The sequence below is a fragment of the Oryzias melastigma genome, linkage group LG9 (assembly GCF_002922805.2).
Source record: "Oryzias melastigma strain HK-1 linkage group LG9, ASM292280v2, whole genome shotgun sequence".
Classification (NCBI taxonomy): Eukaryota; Metazoa; Chordata; class Actinopteri; order Beloniformes; family Adrianichthyidae; genus Oryzias; species Oryzias melastigma.
Genome location: NC_050520.1, coordinates 27239379 through 27261797, shown reverse-complemented (window position 1 = coordinate 27261797; position 22419 = coordinate 27239379). Strand labels below are relative to the sequence as shown.

Below are 22419 nucleotides of genomic sequence, written 5' to 3'. Positions count from 1 at the left end.
TTTTTGGTTCATGGAAAAAGTCGCCTCTGCCGGCTCATACTGTCCTGAAGCCGCTCGTAGAGACAGTTCTCCCGGGAGACGGGGTTTTCCAGAGTCCGGCGGGTCTCTCGCACAGAGTAGCCGGACAGACTGCGGTCCAAAGCTTACACTGTAACAAAGCACCCCTCCGCGCGCTCACAGACATGAAAGCTGTGAATCCGGCTTTTCTACTCAAAGAAACAGTTTGCTCGCAGAGAGCAGTCGATCGGTTCTGTTCGCGATCCAAAAAATGCCATACCCTCTATGCATGACGTAAAATCCAGCACAGTAATGACACACGATCAGAATGTGTGTTTACATGCACCACTGATCGGATCAACAATCAGTATAACCCACCTGTCTTGATCAGAAAGAAATTTGGATCTGAATACTCTGATCAGGCCAGAGTATTCCAAATGGCGTGTTTACATGACGCATTTCTGTTCTGATCAGGCATTTATTCTGTTTACTTGTGGCCATGTAAATGTAGCTAATGATATTCCCTTATAGGTTTTCTGATTGGCTGATCTAAACTCCCTATGAATGTGTGTATTTTCATTAATTCATTTCATTTTAATGAATGAATGATGGTAGGATATTGGAGAGAAAAACAACACACACATACATGTTTGTGCTTTAAAGGAGACGACTGCATAAGCGCATGAGCTGCTCAGTTTTACAATTTTGGAAACTTTTTGGTTTTTTTTTTGCTTTTTTTAAATCATTTTAAGCATTTTTCTTTAATCAGGCGCAAATTTAAATTGTGAAATTTAGTTTGATGGATGACGCTACCTTTGGGGGGGGGGGTCTAAACTTTGCAGAGGTGTCAGAATCCGAGCTACATGTTTTCCAACCAATCTGCCATTGAAGTTCCTCATTGTCCAAACACTAAGCTAAACGTGGAGAAAATCTGCAGCAGATGAGACAGGATTTTAGGAAAACCATTAGGTCGGCCTGGAGTTTGACACCCCTGTGCTAAAGAAATGGAGTAGTTTGGTTTCTTAATTGGATTCCACTGAAACTTCTGTTTGAATGGGCTGGAAATGCAGCCAGATTTCAATCCTTGATCTAGTTAAGTTTGCTTTTTTTAAATGACACAGAAATCCAGAAACCCCAGTTAGTACACCTCCTCAGTCCAACACATTTACCCGGCGAACATTTTCTAAATTTTCTCATTTCACAATTAGTAAGATTTGTACTGTTGTTTATTGCAACACACAATCCACTACACATACTTTGAGTCATTTTGGTTTCTACTACAGAAAGTTTATCTGGATTCACACTGATGTGAAACACTCCAGACCACGTTAGCAAGTGGACCAAGACTCTCCTTCTGAAGTAGGCCTAGGCTTAGAGCAGAGTTAAAGCAGATTTTTAGCAAAAATAAACCCTGGTACAAATTTAACCTATCCATGTGAATCCACTCTTTGAGTGATTCACAAATATAGTTCTTGGTTTTGATTCAGCTTGGGGCAATTTTTCAAGGAACCCGCTACATCCTCAGCATTAAAGATTTTTGGATTTACTCTAATAATGAAAATAATAACGAGGTCATCAGCAATTTCTTAGTATACTAATGTGTATGTGTTTTTTTTTTTTAGGAACGTTTTGTACCAACAAACAAAGGAGAACTTCAAAGAAGCATGCACTAAAGAGCTCATCGGTAGCATCGTCATCACCCGATACAACAATCGCACCTACCGCATCGATGACATTGAGTGGGACAAGTCACCCAAGGATAGTTTCACATTGATGAACGGCACCAAGACCACTTTTTTGGAGTACTACAGGTGAGAGTGTGATATTTATGAACAAAAAGTCAAGAATGAGAGCATGTTCATTCCAAACTGAAAGTATTGTTCTCACAGCAGTAATGAAAGTCCAAACTGTGTTTGTTTTTTGTCGTCATCGTTTGACCTTTCACATTTGAACAGCAAGAACTATGGAATCACAGTTCAAGAGACAAACCAACCTTTACTCGTGCATCGACCAAAGGAGAGATCTAACCTCGGGGGAAAGGTAAAATCTTCTTGCAGTCTTGCCTCACCATGACAGTAAAGGCTGCAAAGCACAACTAAGGCTATGAAGTTCTGTGTAGTCACAGCTGTGCGCCCTTAAATTTTATTCAACCCCAATCATTGATGCCAAGCAGGGAATATTGGCCCTCGTCTTTGGTTTCACTTGATCGTGGATTCAAATTCACATTTCCTGGCCTCTGGGTCATACTCCACAGCTGAGCTACTAACCTTTTGCATCAAACCAGTGAGATGAAGCTTTATAATAGTATCCCTTTCTATTTTGTATTTACATGTGCCTCTGCCAAGGGGTTTGTTGCCTTTGTCTAGGTTATTCAGCTAACTGAATTTATTTTTTACATTTTCTATCAGTTACATTTAAAGTGATTCTTTTCTTGGCACCAAGAATAAACTCTATGAGGTCATAAATGATGGTTGCTTGGAGTGAATTAGTGTTAACCACCAGCCTTCACAATAATATGATGATTCATTAAAGTATTAATCTTTATCATGGCAGCTCTACATTTTTCCCCATCATTCTTGTCATTTAAATCCCTGTTTTGCAGCAAATCATTACCGGCCAGATCCTCCTAGTGCCAGAGCTGTCCTTCCTGACGGGAATCCCAGAAAAGATGAAAAGCGACTTCAGAGCAATGAAAGTAAGTTGAATGTTGAATAACTTTGAGGATTTGAAAAGGCTAGCAACTTGAACCATCACTGGTTTTTTTTCTGCTTTCTCACTTTAACAAAGACTTGTGTCTGTTTTGAAAACTGTATTTTGTACTTCACTTAAAATGAGGTGACATCATGCTTTTCTAAACTGGGTCACTTGGGAGCAGCTAAACATAGAGAAAAGTCTTCCTTTTTAGGCTCTAGCTCAGAAGTTAGTCAAAGTGCAGCTATGCAAGATGAGGCCCATCTGAAGTGTGAACTGTTGTACTATCATCTTCTTCTAATGTAAGCAGAGTACATACTCATGTAAAAGTCTGGCTGCAGAAATAGTGTTTGATGTGACATCATGCTGAGTTAGTTTAATTTCTCATAATTGGGAGTCTCCCTTAAGCCCATTAAATTATTTTATGCACAAATACAGCTGGTTAAAATCCAGGACAGAACTAGCCTCTAAAGGATTCTCATTCTGACCCCCTTTCATCTGAACACATCTAAGATATTAAAGAAGAACCAGATTTACTTTAATATTTCATGTTACAGTTTAAAAATACCATTATGACTATTAAACACACGATTACAGTAGTGTGAAAAAGCTTTACATCTTAAGCTTCTTCACACTACTGGATATCAGTTTTACATGCAGGGCCATTAAAGTTTGAAGAGGTTTGGTGTGATGTAAGTGTAAGAAACTTATTAAGAAAGAAGGAACAGGGCAGCTACTGATGTTTTTGTTTAACTCTTCAGGATAAATAAACCTTATTCCTTAAAATCATATGTGTCTCCCATTCATTCTAAGTGAGATATCCACAGACAGAGCTGATAGCTCCTCCCACATGCGGCCACGGTGTCAGGAACACATTTTTTGTCAGGTGGCGAGCAGTGAATTTGCCACGCTCATATCTGGTTCAAAACTGTACAGCTGGATACCTCCAATATTGCTCACCATTTTTGTTGCACCGGTTATGTTGGGTTGAGCATGTGAGGCACTATGCTAGTGGGACAGGATATAAATGGAGAGATCCATGAAGAGTGGGGGGGTTTGCTTTGAATGGACAGTCCCTCCCACATCTTGGAGGCAAATTTCTAATGTTCTTTTGCTGATCTGCAGAAACCGTCCTAGAAAGCAACAGTTTTTTTTTTTGTTTTTTTTTTCCATCTTAAAACATCAAAATCCTTTATTAAAAGCTCACTAAGAATGATTTTAAAATGGATTAACCCTTCCGCTCTCCTTAGCTTGTTTACATTGTAAGGGGGGGTCATCTGGACCCCACAAGACAGTCAATCATTGATTTTTTAGTTTCACTAATGTCCATGGCAGACATAAAATACTGTCCATATTTGTCATGGAAGGAATCACATATCAATATGTGATTTGAGTCAACTGGACCCAAAAGAGAGCGGAAGGGTTAAAATATGATTGGAGTGGGACTTTAGTGAGTCAAACAGGTGTTTTATTTGCAGAGTTCCGCAGTAAATGTTGGAAGAAACAAACTTTTGGAAGATAAAACTGCTTTTTTCACAGTAGATCAGTGTTTTCTAAATGTCTTAGAAGCATGCTGTCTTCTTAAAAGGTAAAAATAGTGGAATTACATTTTTGCCACTATTTTTTTCTTCTATACTGTGATGTACAGTATTGTTTGGTATTTTCTGTCCTAACAAGCCCATTTCTAATTTCAGGACTTGAAAATTCATATCAATGTGAGTGGCGATCAACACAACCATGCCATCAAGCAGCTTCTGAAGAGCATTTCCTCCAGGGTGGACTGCACCAAAGAGCTGGACGGATGGGGACTGGAGCTCGGCTCAGATGTCATGATGGTAAGAATCTGTGTCTCCAGGATCATTGCAGGTTTGAATTGATCAATCTTTTTCTCTCAGACTGCACCACTTTTTATATTCTTTTACTAAAGGGTAAATGCTAACACCAAATATTTATCAAATAATAGAGTTTGTGCATTAAATAGCTTTTTTTTCCTGCTATCTGCCGTTTGTTTAGGTTGGAAACTTTGTTAAAAAAAACAACAAAAAAACACTAATTTATTTGAAGCTGTCGCTCATCAGTGATAAGATTCAAATACATTTTGGAGTCCTTAGTTGGTTTTAGGAAAAATATTAACAATTTTTGGCCTCCTCAGATAGAATTTTAAAAACTTCAAAAAGATATGGTCCCTTTTACTTGCTGTACACATATGCTTTAAAACTATATTTATTTATTTTTTGTAATCACATTTTATTGACATTTTTGAATGATTGTACAAAACATGAGACAAACGAATAACAAAAAAGAACAAAGAAAAAGAGAAAGTACATTAATAAAAAATAACAACAAACAAAAGAAAAAAAACACACAGGTTGGTCCAGGCTGGAACAATCAGAATTAAAATATATATAAATATATACATTTTGTAAGCAAATAAATGTGACACAAGCATCTACCTATGCAGTTCTGCTACATACAGTCATATTGACAAAAAGAGAGAAGAGAAAAAAAAAATTTGATCAGTAGGGAAATAGAAAAGGCAAACTCTGTATATAGTTCACACAGTCATATTATAAATACTATATTTAAAACATTTAAAGGGCATATACAATGCTTTTTTTTAAGCCTTTCAGAGTAGTCTTAAAGGAGTCCGGCATCTAAAGTAACAAACATCTTTTAGATCAGGTAGTTATTGGAGACGGGGAGGATTACTCAGAAATGTGTGAATGGATCAAAATACCACTTTGGGTTTGTTTTTCGTGCAGAATGAACATATAATACACATAAAAGTTTAAAAAGATGATTTTGCATTGTATGGGTCCTTTTAAAATGGCTAAAACAGAAGATTAAAGCTCTCTCTTATCAACCAAATTTAATCACACAGCATTGACCACATAATTTCCTTAGTTCTTTACTGTCTTTAGCTAATGTGTTTTAGTCCCATCGCAAAACATAAAATGAAGGCAAGACGTTATTTTCAGACCAAGTTTTTGGTTAGTCTCGCTGCTTGTACTTGAAAGAAACTAATTCAACCATTTTTGCTAATTTCTTTGAGTCTTTTTATATTACAGTTTTCTAGCAACAATGCCCTTTCTAATTCAATAAACTTAATGTTAGCTACAGTTAATAAAGATTTGATATTATGTTTACGGTATTTGATTTTAAGTCTTACAGTCATGAAGACTTTATGCACAAACAACGAAAGGATAATTTAATATTAAAATTGATCTTTGATTAAGCCATTTAATTTGAAATTGTTTATTACACGTTTGTTCCGTCTCCTCCAGATCACAGGTAGAACGCTCCCTTACGAAACCATCTGCCTGAAGTCATCATCCTTTGGTACTGGTGCCAATGTGTCCTGGTCAAGAGAGGTTGTTAAAGATGCTTCAATCAGCTCTGTAAGTGTGTGAAATATTGGTAAACAATTGTCATAGCTCCCCCAGGTTTTCCAGCCTTGAGGTTTAAGGCGTTTTTCAGTCTCTGAATGCTTTCCTTTAGATCCCTTTGAACATCTGGGTGGTTTTTTACCCTCGCCGCAGTGCGGAACAGGTTGACGAGCTCATTTCTACCTTTAACAAAGTGGCCGGGCCCATCGGACTGCGGCTGCAGCGACCAATACTGGTAGAGCTGCAGGATGTTCGGACTGAGACTTATGTCAAGAGCATCCATTCTCAACTCACCAGTGAGGTACAGTTGTAAACTAACTTGTTGTCTGGACTCTAATTTCTTGACGCATTAAATTTTTCAAACAAGTCTGGATGAAACCTTTAGAGATCTTGCATTGGTTTCACTTGCATCTATTTCAAAAAGGTTTCCCAGATGCACAGACTTGTTCGTCAAGAATGTTGCAAAACTCAAATCTGTTTAAGAGCTTAATTTTCCAATTTTGTGCAGCCCCGAATGCAGCTTGTCGTGTGCATCATTGAGGGCAACAGGGACGATCTCTACAGCGCCGTCAAGAAGTTGTGCTGCCTCCAATGCCCCATCCCTTCCCAGGTGTGTAATGTTAAGTTTCAGAAGTAAATGATTTGTATAGACTTTTTTTTTTTTTAATATATTGACTGTGCATTTGTCTGCAGGTCATCAACGTTCGGACAATATCTCAGCAACAGAAGTTGAGGGGCATTGCCCAGAAGATCCTCCTCCAAATGAACTCCAAGTTGGGTGGAGAGTTGTGGACTGTCAGCATTCCACTGGTGAGAATTATCTTCAACTTTGACAGCACTTTATATTTGTCTATTGCCATTTTAAATAACATTGTCACAAAGTGCAACAAAAATTTCTGTCCTGCAACTAATTTAGCAACTTCTATGATGGTTTTTGAAGCTTTTAGTGACTAGTTTCACTTACCCTGAAAAGAAAACAGTGGTGCGGAGTTTCAAAAGTGGACCACTCCTTACCATCTTGATGTAGCAGAATCTCCCTGCTGCAATCACAGCAAATGTTTTCTGCTTTGAGCCCATTCTTTGCCTGAAACTAACAGGAATTGCTCACACACAACACCTGTCCTAGAAGGGTATTCCAGGCATGTCCCACCAGGTGGACAATCAATAGAAAATTGATGGATGGAGTTAAAAAGTGATCTCCGTTATTAGTTTTGTGTAATGTTTAAATAGATCTATGTTAGCAGATGTGAACACTTTTACCAAATTTCTGATTTGATCAAAATGTCCATGATTGCATCTGCAACTAACTTGCAATAGCAGAGTTATAACAGACTGTTGTTTTATTTGCTTCCATTAACTATACTGCTAACAAAAATTAAAGGAACACTTTTTTTATTGGGCTTGGCATGAATTGAATTAAACCTGTCTGATCATTTTCTTGTTGGTTAACCAGCTGAGGGCCTCGATAATCAATTTCCGCTGTATTGGTGTTCATGGAATTAACAACAGGTGCAGTTCAGTGGCAACAATTAGAAAACCCTCAAAACAGGATTGGTGTTACATATGAAGGTCATTTCAAGTTTCTCCCTCTTGATCTTTTTTGGCTGGTTTTCCACTCGTGCTGATTTTCGCTTGTGTAATTATCTCTACTGGCAGTATGAGGCCTTTATGAGATTCCTTAACCCTACAGAGAAGTTGCACAGGTTGTCCAAATTCTCCAAGATGGCACATCCACACGTGCTGCAGCAACAAGGTTTAATGTGTCTCCCAGCACAATCTCCAGAACATGGAGGAGATTTCAGGAGACTAGTGGTTATTCTGGGAGATCTGGACAGGGCCATAGAAGGTCCTCAACCCCTCAGCAGGACCGATACCTGCTCCTTTGTGCAAGGCGGAACAGGCTGAGCACTGCTCGTGCCCTACAGAATGACCTCCGGAGGGCCACTGGTGTGAATGTCTCTACCCAGACAATCAAGAACAGACTTCATGAAGGTGGCCTGAGGGCCCGACGTCCTGTAGTGGGCCCTGTGCTCACTGCCCAGCACCGTGGAGCTCGACTGGCATTTGCTCAAGAATACCAGAATTGGCAAATCAGCCACTGGCACCCTGTACTTTTCACAGACGAGAGCAGGTTCACCCTGAGCACTTGTGATAGACGTGAAAGAGTCTGGAGAAGCCAAGGAGAACGTTATGCTGCCTGCAACGTCGTTCAACATGACAGGTTAGGTGGTGGGTCATTGATGGTCTGGGAGGGCATATCCATGGAGGGACACACAGACCTCTACTACCTAGGAAATGGTGCTCTGACTGCCATATGGTATCCAGATGAAATCCTTGAACCCATTGTCAGACCCTACGCTGGTGCAGTAGGTCCTGGTTTCCTCCTAATGCACGACAATGCCCGTCCTCACGTGGCACGAGTATGCAGGCTGTACCTGGAGGATGAAGGAATTGAAACAATTGAATGGCCTTCACGATCCCCTGACTTAAACCCAATAGAACATCTCTGGGACATTATGTTTCGGTCCATTAGGCGCCGTCAGGTTGCTCCTCAGACTGTACAACAGCTCAGGGTTGCCCTCACACAGATCTGGGAGGAAATGCCACAAGACACCATCCGTCGTCTCATTAGGAGCATGCCGCGACATTGTCAAGCATGCATACAAGCTTGTGGGGGCCACACAAGATACTGAAAAGCATTTTGAGTTGCAGAAATTAAGTTTTGGAAAAAATTGACTAGTCTGCCACATCTTCATTTCACTCTGATTTTATGGTGTCTACACAATTGAGCCCTCTGTAGGCTGAAAACTTTTATTTCCATTAAAAGACTTGGCATCCTTTTGTTCCTAAGACACTGCCCTGTCTTTATTTCTATAGATATCCAACTTCATATTAAGATCTGATGTATTTAATGTGCTTCTTTAAAGTGCTCCTTTAATTTTTATGAGCAGTGTATTTTTACTCACTTCTGGAAGCTTTTCCTGCAGCAAATACTTACTAAAATTACCACCAAACGGCTTTTAAAAGAAGACCTTCCACAGTTAATGCGCTCAGTTTTTTTTCCTCACTACATGAAAACCAAAATATCCTTGTGCAAGTAAGTCTGTGGCCGTCAACTTGATCAACTCAATGAATTCTGCTGTTTGAAAGACCAACCCACAGAGCATTGAACCCTGCGGGTACAGAAACATGTTGTAGTGCTGACATTAGCTCACTTTCTGGGCTTATACAGACTTGTGCTTGCCAATAATTATATGCCTTTTGCTGCTCTTTTAAACCTCCCAGACAAAATGTATACAGATTAAATGCTCTTCTTTAATCTTTTTGTAAGTCAAATGGTTAAAAGTCAACGAAGTTCAACACAGATGTCTAAATGCAGACATCAAAAGAGATCACATAGCTATACTTTGATGGGCTCTGGAGAATTTCGGCACCATCCCAGGATTCTGGAACACTTAAATGAAGATGAAGGTCCTGAAAGACCTGGCAAAGCTCCAGTTCTGAGTCTTTTCCAACATTTCTATCATTATAACTGTATTTTATCATTTTCACGCTATGGGGTTTTTATCTACTCATGATACTTAATTCTGTCACTTGCTCTCTTTAGTTTACTTTTTCAATTTAGTTCACCTTAAAGTAATCCCAGACCCTCATTCTCCTGCAAATGGAGATTATCTAGTTTGGTCCACAGCAGACTTCAGGTGAGCTTTCCCTTTTGCCAAACAAAGCATATCATCAGAGAAAACAAAACCAGCTGAGAATCAAACCTGCCATTGTGAATGCACCCTCTGAAAATGTCATGCTTTATATCCTCATTCTTGTTCCTCTGTTCTTTGAACCCAAGAAGGCTAAACAACCAGGAGGAATCTGGTGACTTTCATTTGAAATGCAGCATTTCAGAGTGTTATTTTTTTAAAGCCTTTCGTGTGAAAGAGTTTTTATTTAAAACTGAACTTCTATAAAATGGAATTTTATTGACCTCCTCCACCCAACAGTGGCTGGGATATGCTCCAGCAACCCTGTGACCACTGAAAGGGACTAAGCAGGTTCAGAAAATTGATTATTAGGATTTGATTCCTTTTGTGTGTTCATTTTGACTATTTATACCTCTTTAGACAAAAGCCAGAACAGGCAAAAATTATCGGCACATCACACCAAATCTGTTATCAGAATCAGCCAAGAAAATTCCAATCAGTGCATCTCTAATTATCTTTGCTGCCCACAGAAAATGTGCTCAATTTGTGGGTTGAACAGTCTGCTCCTAATACAACTGATATTATTTACTTGTTTTTATTGAAATGTTTTTGATTTGCACGTCTTTGCAGTGTGTATATTATTAAAAGAAGCTCGAGTCATTTCACTAAAGTTCTGTTTATATCTGCCAACGGATTGTTTCTTGTCCTTTCTCAATAGAAAAGCTTGATGGTGATTGGAGTTGATGTGCACCACGACACCAGCAAAAAGCATCAGTCTGTTATGGGATTTGTTGCAAGTGTGAACAGGTACAAAATGTTTCTTTTTTCGTCCTAAATCTGTTTCAGGGCTTTTGTTTTATTCGTAATTCACAATCTCTACTCTTAGACTTCTTTAGAGAAATAAACGGCTATTATCCAGTCATTCTATTTGTCAGAAAAACATTGCAAGTTATTCAAGACCAATTAGATACCTCAATAAAAGCTTGGGGTGCCTGCTACTCTACCTTGAACTTTTGAAACATTTGGAAGATCCACACCCCTTCCCGCTTTCAGTGGAAGGGTGGTGCCTTCCAACAAGCTCACTCATGATTTGCAACAGTAATTGCTATAGAAACGTTAATTCAGACCAATCATTTTTTACTGTCATCTGCATTGCGGAATAATGGCATCTGAGTTGGTTTCATTTTGCTGAAGCCGTAAGTGAGCAGTTTTCCCACAACTAGAAGTTGACATTTGGTTCCCCCTCTGAACATTCATGTGTTCATGCATGTGGTGATGTGATGTCCTTGAACAAGACACTACATTACCCCCATGGCCTTACATGGCAGCTCTAGCTCCATTTATGTATAAAAGCCTGTGAGTGAATGACTACAAGGGTGATTGGGACCGTGACAGTAAAGTTTTATGTAAATAACAGCAACATACTTAAATGTTCACATTTTATGTACACCAATCCTCTTAAATCCTCCTTATATGTTCTTAAGTAGGACATAGTGTTTGATGTTTTGCTCCAGGTCTCCTCTAATTGGTCAGCTATTTTAAGAATGAGGGACTGGTTGTCTTATTTGACTTCATTTTAAAATGCTGCACATTTGAGTGGATGCACAGAAACGACTGAAAGAGTAGAGAGAAATGCTTAATGTTTGGAAAGGAACTTAACCAGCAGTAGACTCCAGCTTTGTGGACCCTGTAAAGGCATTAAAATAAATTCTAAACATGTCGAAAATTAACGTTGGCTAAAAATATAGTGAAAGTAGCTGTTTGCTGTTTAGAGATACATTAAGAAAACATGTATTGATTGTCCCGTGCATCTTCAACACCATGTAACGCAAATGTGACCCCACTGAAAGGATGTTTTAAGTGAAGTCCTATGCAGCAATTTGACCTACTTTTGAAATGTTGGACGACCCACCAAACGTGGCCTAAAGAATAACCATACATATGAAATTGAGTCAGGAAACCCCACCCCCCCACCCCAACTATGGCTTCTCTTTCAGAAGTCTCATTTTTCAACTGTCAAACTTAGTTTGCTCAGAATTTTGTGAAATCTATTTTTGATTGATTGATTGGTTTATTTCAAGCATAGATTGAAAAATACAGAACAAAACACACAATTATTTCAAACTCATTACAGAAACAATTAAATGCATTGATTAGAAAAATAGAAAACAAAAATAAAACACACTTATGTCACATTTTGTTCATTCATTTTTTGTGATAATTACCTAAAGTCAGTAGAGTTTGATTGATTGCTTGAAATGGAGTGTGAAGAATCGAATTTGTATGATCCCATCCCTACTTAATTACTTAATTTCTCTGTTTTGCTTAATTATGTAATCCGGTTGTTGTTTTGTTTTTTTTTGTAATTCCCAATAGTAAAGTGAATTACTTGTTGATTATTGATTAATCTCATCAAACATTTTTCTGTAAACGGTAACATCATACATCATGTAACAGACATACAATACTCATTGTTTATCATCACAATACCATGTTATGTTGATTCAGAAATAAAATCATTATACATTGAGATCAATTTTTAAAGTAACAATAGAGTTCTTAATAATTCTGAAAGAATTATTATATATTTTCAATAAACATTAATGATTCACACAATATCTAATAATCATTGATTATCTTTAGAACACATAATTACAATAATTCTGTAATCCTTGCTACATATTTTGGATCAAGTAAAGAAAATTAATACCATAGTGATTGTAAACTTTTCAGTAATCATTACTGCATATTACACAATGTAAAACTCATTGATCGCATTTGAAAAAGCTTTGATTATTTCATCACATTCAAGTTCACACATTTGGAATTATTCAAACACCAGTTGATCTTTAACTCGTCTTATCTCCATATTGTGAAAGAGTTTCTTTATACATTTTCTTGAATTTATAAATGCTTGAACATTGTTTGAGCTCATTACTTAACTTGTTCTAGAGTTTAGTGCCTCACACAGAAACAGAAACTTTTCTTTGTGGTTCTTATCAATCTTACCTTGAAGTTCCTGCATCCTCTCAGTTTGTATCCTCCGTCATTTTCTAAGAACTGTTTTTGAATATTGTACGGTAATGTTTTCCCGTTAGCTCTGTATAAAATCAACAAGGTCATACAGTTTTAAAATTCTGGATTGATAAAATAAATTGTTAGTGTGATCAAGATACCGGCTTTATGTATAATTTTGATGGCTCGTTTCCGAAGCAAAAAGAGAGGATGCAGTGAACTCTTATAATTATTTCCCCAAATTTCTATACAGTAGGTGAAATATTGTAATATTAAGGAGCAGTACAATAAATATTTACAGTTTTATTCTAATATATATTTTGATTTTTTTTATAATTGAAATACTTTTTGAAATTTTAGTTTGTATGTGTCTGATGTGTGGCTTCCAACTCAGTTTATCAATAACAATAAAATACTTTTAAAAGTACTGTTCCTTAAATTTATCTCAATCTAAAATAGCAACCTGCTGTTCCACTTCTGAATAAACTTGAACAAAAGATGAGCCTTTTGTCAGGAATTTCATTGAAAAAAATGCACCTTACACCTAGCTTATCTGACAAAATCCCTTCACAACCCTAAAAAGAGCAATTCCTGTTATCCCAAACACTTTTTACTGCTATAGGTGGGCTGACCAGTTTGGACCTGTTTATGATGTAGGGCTTGTGTGTTTGTTTTTTAATACTTAATATAATGAACACCATCATTAAACACTACATTTAGTTAATTTTATTGTTTTTAATTGTGTTTGACCTGAAAAATTGTTAGGAATTAACATTTCTGAATCTATTTTGTGTGTAGTTCCCTGACCCACTGGCATTCCAGAGTGATTTTCCAGACCCCCACTGAGGAACTGATCAGTGGCTTCAGAACCTGCTTCCTGTCCACACTGCAGAAGTATTATGAGGTAAAACCACTTTGCATTCCAAATATTAAGCCCCTCTTCCCTCCATAACCTTATCTAACCCAAAGATAACTCACAGATTGCTCAGAAACTCCTTTTACATCTTTTTTTCCTTCATAAAAGTCTTTAGATGATCTTTATCAGAATGTTCCCCAAATGTTAGTCTAAAAAGGTATTAGATGATAAATCAAATGCACAAATCATTTTTTACTACCTTATGTTGACTTGTCTTGTATGTTTTCCTTTGCAGCTGAATCATGACTTGCCACAGAAGATTGTGGTTTACCGAGATGGCGTGTCTGACAGTCAGCTGAAGATGGTGGAGCTGTACGAGATCCCACAGCTGATCAAGTGCTTTGAGACCTTCCCCAACTACGACCCCAAGCTGGTCTTCATCGTGGTCCAAAAGCGCATCAACACCATCCTGTACTCATGCTCTGCAAACGGCTTCGGCGCTGTCCCACCGGGAACCGTTCTGGATCACACCCTCACTAACAAAAACTGGTCTGTCACCCGACTTACCCGACTTTTTACCTATTGTTAGCAAACACGGAAGTTCGTAGTCTTTAAAATGTCTCTCCAGGGATTTATTTGTAGTTTTTTTTGTTTTGAGCCGACACTAAAAACAGATTTGAGAAGATGTTTTCCTCTTAACTATTGCAAGTCCACGTTGATAAGTTTGTACAGTAAAATAATTTCAATGTGATATTTTAAAAAGTTTGCATTTAATCATTGGTCCCAAGTGATGGACCAGTACACTACAGCAGGGAAAAAAACTTAACCATTTTTTTTCAAATGTATTTATAATCTAATTCTAAAGAAAGTTTTATTTTGGAGAACTACTGGATTCTGTCCACCACCTCCGACTAATTCTCGACACTTATCAAGTCTCTCAGTCAGGTGTTGAAAATCCATCTGCACTTTCTTAAAGCGGCTGCACTGACTGCTAAATTACAGACCCAAGCTAGCAAAGATAATGAAAAACAAATGTATTAGGATCATTTCTTTTTGCAAAAGAGTCTGTGATTAAACAAATGACCCTTCAACTTCAAAATAAAATAACGCTGCATCAAACAGATAAAAACCAGGAGTCTATACTCCAAATATGGATTTATTGCAGTTATAAAATACTGCATAATAATTAGCATCTGCCTGATATTACATAAAAGCTTTTAATAAAGCTTTATCAAATGGTGGATTCACATTTAACATTATTATATTTAGAAACTAGCAGTTTTAGGGACCTTTATGGGTTATGGAAAATACCCATCACATTTTTAATGTTTCATAAAATCCAGTGTTCAAATAAAGTTTAAAGCAGCTGCAGACATTTTACAGAGGATGAAGATAAACTTTACCCTCAAAAGTTAAGAGAAACTGAGAAGCAAAAAAACTGACACCCATTTCAGACCCTTACAGATCGGTCTGTGAAAATATTGTCTGACAAAATGTTGGGAACCGCTATATTACACAATTCATAGCCGGTAATGTGCACACTTTTGAGTCAGAATAACTGAGCACTGCTTACAAATATTTTATTTTTTCCCTCTGACTTTAAGGGTGGACTTCTATTTGACGGCACACGACATCAGACAAGGCGTTGGACTCCCCACTCATTATGTCACACTGTACAACACAGCAAACCTCACCCCAGACCACCTGCAAAGGTATAGACTCGCCATTATTCTCACAGATGATCACCTGCTTGTGGTTGTTAATTCACGTTTTAGTTTTTTAAAATCTGTTGGAATAGATCAAATTTTCAAAAATGTAACTTCAGGTTGGTTCTGCAAACTGCAGCAATAACGTGATTTTGTTCTATATTTTAAATCATTCTGTCATGTTATCTGATTTCAAAGTTCCTGCTTGTAGATTTTTCCTAAAAGAGAACCTGTGTATAAAGCATTGTGGATCTTCACTTTTTCACTTTTACATTGTTTTTTTTTTTTTTTCTTTCATTTCTGAATTTTTTTCCAGGTTGACTTTTAAAATGTGCTATCTGTACTGGAACTGGTCTGGCACCATCAGAGTTCCAGCACCATGCAAGTATGCGCACAAGCTGGCGTACCTGTCGGGTCAGTACCTGCACTCGGAGCCAGCTGTCCAGCTCTCAGACAAGCTCTTTTTCTTGTAGCTCTTTTTCTTGTAAGCTGTTGTGGTTTTATAGGTTTCATTGTTTATTTTTTGAGCAGTTCGTTTAATTTCTGAAGTTTACGCATTTTTAGTGAAAATTACCTTAAATGTTTTTTTTTTCAAACTGAATTTGTTCTGAGTTTGAAAAGTATTCTGTATGCTGTTTTAAGAAAAGTGTTCTTTTGATGATCAGGCAGGAATCTGCTGTTAATAAAGTGCCTGTTGTGACACATGAGTGTGAAGCATGGATCATTTAGGATTAGTAAATAATAAATCTACATCTACCCCTTTCCCTTTTCAATTTAAATGAGCATAAAATGGGGCTACTGGAGGAAAATGTACATTTTGAAGAAAGAAAGAAACTTTGCAAATGTAAAATTAGGAAGAGTTTTCTTCCCTTAAGAAAAGAGTAGACAGAGGTTCACATCAAAGACTTCCTAAGGTGTTAGATGTGCTGGTTGTTTTCTGTTAAGGAACTTAACAGAATGTACTTTAATGTGCAACAAATCCAGACTAATATTCTAATCTATTCCTATTTAGCAAGTGCTCTTATTTTAAGCAAGTGTTTCTAAGTTCATTCAGGTTCAAAGATGAGGCTTTTCAAACATTGAACATCTTTCCCGATAAAGTGCTGTTTATACATAATAGGTCCTGTGTCTTTTAAAGGAGTTAACCTGTTGACTAAATAATAGCTCACAGTTAACATGAACAGAGTTACATTCATAAATGCAAAAAATAAGTAATTTGATTGTGTCATGTTAGATTTTGGTGTTGTTGCAAAGTTTTATCTTTTCCTAAATTATTTACATTTCTAAATGTCCAACATCAAAAATGTCTCGTTGGTTGCTAAAAGAAAATTAGTTTAAAAAAAAACACATATGACTTAACACAATTTTGTGTTAAGTCATATGGCAAATATTAAACTATTTTAAATCAAATCAGATGTCACAAAATGGTCAAGTTGTCACATTAAATTAAGATTAAATATTGAAGACTTGTAGAAGACAAACCAACCTGAATTCTTACATTTCTACACTCTTACCTTTGAAATGGTATCTGCCAGAATATAAATTCTCACTCAGTCCTGAGGGTGTAATGACCATGTAGGTTATTTAATTTGATGACATCACAAGGAAAATACCTAAAACGCATTCAACTAAACAATGGCTGGTATATAAACCTTTCATATAGAACCATCTGACATGCATTCAAATTAGCATGCATATGCAATAAAACGCCTGCACTTTCAGACTTCAACTAATATAGAACAAACCTTCGCTTCATTGTCTTATTGAGTTGACAAAAACATTTTGAAATTTTAGTGCAGCTTTGTTCAGTATCATGTTCAGTGAGGATTTCCTGTTTGTAATAAAACATTAACTGTTTGTCTTCTTATCTCATGACCTTATTGTTTGGGTGGCATCCACAAAAACTACACCTCCCTTGCCCTCTACTGACATCTTGTGGACAAAATAGGTTAATGCATCCGTAATAGTCGTTTAATAGGGATGTAACGATCATATTATAATCGTCAATTTTGGCCTTTTACCTTCCCTGTCCTTTATATAAACGTTTAAGATAATTTAGCATTAAGTAAATAACTTTTGTTAAATATTTGATCGTTCTCCTTTTACCTAAGTTTGTGAACACACATCAGCCTCTTCAGTGACCATAAAGTACTCCTTTCTTACGCTGTGTAAAAATTGTTGAAACACACAAATTCATTTTGCGTCATTTCTTCTGTGATTAAAAAGGGGGGAAAAGCTCATGGTGCAATATAACATGAAGCTATTTGTATTACTAGCATATACTCTCTGTAATATTTGCAAAATGAAGACAAACATGCTTTTGTAGCTATTGAAGAGGACTTGAATAGTTTGAGCGTCCCTAGAGGGGAGGGGTGAAAATCTGACATAAAATTTGATTGAAAAATGTGCATACATACACTTGTACACATTTAAACGATTACTCTTAAACATAAATAGACATTAACTTTAATTTTCCTTCAGTACATGACACAATGAAACTTTTAAATGTGAAGTTTGTTAAAAGGCGTTCAAATAAATTGCTCTGAGTGGAGTGGTAGTAGCAAACTTGCAGAATGCTATTTCTGGTTAGGAGAAAATTAGGACACCACATATTTCCCCACTTAAAATGACTATATTCGAACAGGTGTATCACAACTGATGCACATAATCAGGACATCACTATCTAGCAGTTTTAAGGAGTCTTGCCCTATTTTAACCTCAGACATTTAGTTTAGTATGCTTCTGAAGGTTTAAGTGAGAAAAATCGAGAGAGCTGCCTGAGAACCTCAAAAGATTGTGCCTGCATACAAGTCTGCTAAGGGCTTTAAAAAAATCTCAAAAGAATTTGCCATCAGTCATTCCACCATCTGGAAAATTGTTTACAGGTGGAGGAATTTCTAAGCAGTTGCCACGTTGCCCAGGTCTGACTGTCCAAGCAAGTTCAACCCCAGAGCAGAGCTCAGAATGCTAAAAGAAGTCACTAAAAATCCTAAAATGTCACGACAGGACTTGCAGCAGGCCCTTGCTACTGTTGATGTGAAAGTACATGACTACTTTCAGAAACTACAGTTTGATGGGACAAGGAGACAACCATTGCTCTCCAAGAAAAACATCATGGCCAAACTTAAGTTTGCCAGAGTATGTGGCCAAAATTACTGACTTTTGGAATAGTGTTCTTTTGACAGATGAGTCTAATTATTTGGACCCCAGAACAGAGGACATTTTTGGCATAAACCAAATGCATTATTCCAAGAAAAGAACCTCATAACTGTGATGCATAGAGGTGGAAGTGTCATGGTTTGGCATTAGCTTTGCTGCAACAGGACCAAGCCAGCTCACCATCATCGAATCCATTGTGAATTCTGCGGTGTAACAGAAGATACTTGAGGAAAATGTAAAATCATCTGTAAGAAAATTAAAGCTAAAGCAGAACTGGGCCCTCCAACATAATGAACCAAAGTATATCCACAAATCTACCAAGGACAGGGTCAAAGTTAAGAACCGGAGAGTCCTGGAATGGCCCTGTCAGAGCCCAGATCTCAATCCAATTGAGATGCTGTGAGCTGACTTGAAATGCAAGAAACACCTTAAATATCTAATTTAAAATAGTCAATTTATAGAGAAGTGGAGCAAATTTTCCTCAGATCAGTGCCTGAGACTGATAGAGGACAACAAGAAGGATCTCACTGCAGTTACTTTAGCCAAAGGAGGTAATGTCAGCTATGATGGGGTAGGGTTTCCCAACTTTTTCCTTCTCTAAAATGTGTATTTTGTTCTTTTTTATTTTTAGTCTATGAAAAAAAACAATGCTTTATGTGAAATTGTTGCTAAATCACTTTCTTTTCCAGGAAAAAATTAAAGTGAGATTGAGCATTAATAAATGATCATTCCATAATAAAGAATCAAATAATCAGTAAGGTGTCATATTTTTTTTCCATGACTTCATTTTTGATGTAACTGTTAAACTTCAGTTTTCCATGCACTTCCTCATTTATTAAAATCATTCCAAGATGTAAAAATAAAAAATGGGTACACAATTTTAATTTAATCTGGGCAATTTAGTGTCAGAGCACAATATAATAATAAAAATAACTCGCCCTGCCCCTGGAGCCCGCCAGTGCCGATACAGGATACCATTGTGGAGCTCTAGGTTGCCCCAGAGAGAGTGCAGCGTTTTCAGCTCTGGATCAGCAGCTGACACAGCTGACCAATCAGGGTGCCGTCCTACCTTGACCCACCTTCTTACTTCAGCCAAAGCTTGGTCTGCTTCTTGTGCATCTTGTAGCTGCTCCTGCGAAAACAGCTCCGCCCCATCACTATGCACCTGTGGCGATGTTACTGCTACAGCCACCGTTGCTGTTGTCCCCTGGCTCCACTCCTCCTGACGCCTGCAGTATCTGCACTCCTCAATGAGACAGGGTCGTCGGGAGAGCGCATCAGCGTTGGCCTGTTGCTGTCCTGGTCGGTGTTGAATGGAGAAGTCGTACTCCTGAAGCACTTCAATCCATCTAGCCACCTGGCCCTCCGGCTGACGGAAGTTCAGTAGCCAGGTCAGGGAGGCATGGTCGGTTCTTAGAGTGATCCGCGTGCCAAGCAGGTAAGTCTGAAAGTGCTTCAAAGCTAAAACCACAGCTAGTAGCTCTCGTCTGGTGACGCAGTGCAGTCTCCAGTCCAGTCAAACTGGCGACCTTTGCGGGTGAGTTGGTAAAGGGGTGCAGCCGCTGTAGCAAAGTCTCTAATGAACTTGCGGTAGTAAGAAGCTAGGCCCAGGAAACTCCGTAGCTCATTGAGGCTGGCTGGCTGCGGCCATTCTGCCACTGCGACCACCTTTGCTGGGTCAGTACTCACACCCTTGCTACTGACCACATGTCCCAAAAAATGTGTTTCTCTACCCATGAAACAACACTTTGCTGGGTTAAGGCGCAGCCTTGCTCCACGAATGACTGCAAACACTTCCCGCAAATTATCCAGGGCAGTGTCAAAGTCCCGAGCATGCACCAACAGATCATCCAAGTACACCACACAGCGGCTGCGGGGTATATTCCTCAATACCCACCCCATGAGCTGCTCAAATGTGGCTGCCGCATTGCACAGTCCAAAGGGCATCACGGTAAACTGCCACAGTCCATGTCCAATGCTAAAAGCAGTCTTAGCTCAGTCGTCTTTGGCCAGTTCAACTTGCCAGTAGCCGCTCCTTAAGTCCAAGGAACTAAACCACTAGGACCCAGCGACATAGTCCAGAGCATTGTCAATCCGTGGCAGGGTGTAAGAGTCTTTCCTCGTCACAGCGTTCAGTCATCTGTAATCAACACAGGGCCGCCACCCTCCATCTTTCTTTCGGACCATGACTACAGGTGCAGACCGTGGGCTGTCCAATGGCTCAATAACCCCATTGGCTGCCATGCTGCGAATGCAATCCTCTGCAGCCTGCCGTTTGGCTAAGGGTAGTCTATGTGGCCGCAGGCGAACAGGAGCTGCTTCCCCAGTGTTTATGTGGTCCTGTACCAGCGTTGTTCTGGTGCAGTCCTCATCATGAGCAGCAAAAATGTCAACATACTCCAGCAAGAGGTGATTTACCTGCTCTCTCTGTCCTGCATCCAGTGATTGGCCACACCGGGTTGCTAATTCCCTGATGGCAGCTGCAGCTGCTGTAGTAGGGGGCGGGCAGTCTGGTGTGTGCTGGTCACAGGCTCCGACTTGAGTACGGTGGTTCCTTTGATTTGCTTTGTGAGTTTCTTTACTTGGATCTCGGTTGAACCAGAGTGGTACAATCTCTGCACTGAGGTGGAGTTGAGCCTTTGACACGTCAACTTGTGCCCCCCATCGGCTTAGTAAATCCAATCACAGGATGCAGTCCTCGTGAATATCAGCCAGCCAAAATTTATGCTCACAGTTGTAGGTTCCAACCACCACCTTAACAGTCTTTTTTCCAGCTAGCTGAGTTCGCTCACCCGTTACTGTCAACAGTTCCATGTCAGTAGGTGCCCAGCTGGCAGAGTCAGGCTCTGTACCCCTGAGTAGCAGGCTAATGGTCGCTCCAGTGTCAACCAATGCCCTCCGACAGTAATCCACAACACTGCACTCTACAAACAGTCCCTGTGATGTCCCACATCGTCCCACCACCGGACAGAGGGATGTCTGCTGTCAGGGTGAGGGATCCCTCACAGCCTCGCTCTGCCTCCGTTTCCCAACCCGCTACTCATGGTTCTGGGTGCTGGGGCCAAACAGTTCCTAGCAAAGTGCCCTTGGTCCCCGCAGCGATGGCAACGTAACTCTGGGGTGCAGGATGCCTTGAGGGAGTAGACTCTGTTCGGTTAACTGCTGGTTCCAAGACTGGCCCCTCTCTGTCCTCCACTCCAACTGCTCTAACCAGAGCACATGTGGTGCAAGTCCGCCAGCAGCCCCTGCCGACAGAAATAATTCCTCCGCACTCTCTGCTTCACGCAGTGCTGTTCTCAGGGTAGATGGCCTTGCCAGCCGTACGTGCTGGTGCAGACATTCTGGGGCAAGTCCTCTGAGGAAAGCATGAAGGCTCAGTTCCTCTACTGCTACAGGTGGGAAGGTTGGATAACCCCGCCGAGCGAAGAGCTGCACATCAGCGGCGAAGGTCCCCAGGTGTTCGTTGTCTCTACGGTGGCGAGACTCCAGTTGCTCTCGGTTCCGTTTTGTCGAGATCCGCTCTCCAAAGCGTCGCTCCAATGCTGCTGTCAACGCAGACAGTTCTCGCTGCTCCGCAGAAGAGAGGTCCAGCAGTACCTGGAGTGCAACACCCTCCAGAGCCAGGGATAAGTGTGTAACAGTCTCTTCGGGGCTCCAGCCCCCATAACCGGCCACAAGTTAACCTGAGTCAGGTATGGTTCCAATGGTGTTAAGCCATTGTGTCGCAGAAGTTTGACTGGGTTGCGTGTTGTCACCACAGGCTGCTCTGGACAGTCCATCACCAGCGTGGAAACCAAACTCGCGGGGAGAGGCTGTAGATGTTACCAGGTGCCCCTGCCATCAGGGAGATGATTTGCTCTTGCTTCTCGTCTCTCCTGAGTTGCTTCCAGGATGCAGATTTGTTACTCAATCTC

The 22419-nt window shown here is 39.4% G+C and overlaps 1 protein-coding gene across 3 annotated transcripts in view; it reads left to right on the top strand.

Annotated features, from left to right (window-relative positions):
- The window catches only part of piwil2 (piwi-like RNA-mediated gene silencing 2), a 34884-nt gene extending 18836 nt beyond the window's left edge, over positions 1 to 16048 (top strand). For all 3 annotated transcript variants that reach the window (XM_024275851.2, XM_024275850.2, XM_024275849.2), the window contains exons 12-24: positions 1620 to 1808; positions 1953 to 2037; positions 2600 to 2692; positions 4383 to 4523; positions 5973 to 6086; positions 6187 to 6375; positions 6583 to 6684; positions 6768 to 6884; positions 10488 to 10576; positions 13583 to 13688; positions 13936 to 14189; positions 15245 to 15352; positions 15663 to 16048. In XM_024275851.2, the coding sequence (XP_024131619.1) occupies positions 1620 to 1808; positions 1953 to 2037; positions 2600 to 2692; positions 4383 to 4523; positions 5973 to 6086; positions 6187 to 6375; positions 6583 to 6684; positions 6768 to 6884; positions 10488 to 10576; positions 13583 to 13688; positions 13936 to 14189; positions 15245 to 15352; positions 15663 to 15819 (1744 nt within the window). In that variant the 3' untranslated portion in view covers positions 15820 to 16048. The remainder of the gene's footprint in view (positions 1 to 1619; positions 1809 to 1952; positions 2038 to 2599; positions 2693 to 4382; positions 4524 to 5972; positions 6087 to 6186; positions 6376 to 6582; positions 6685 to 6767; positions 6885 to 10487; positions 10577 to 13582; positions 13689 to 13935; positions 14190 to 15244; positions 15353 to 15662) is intronic.
- The last annotated feature ends 6371 nt before the right edge of the window (positions 16049 to 22419 follow it).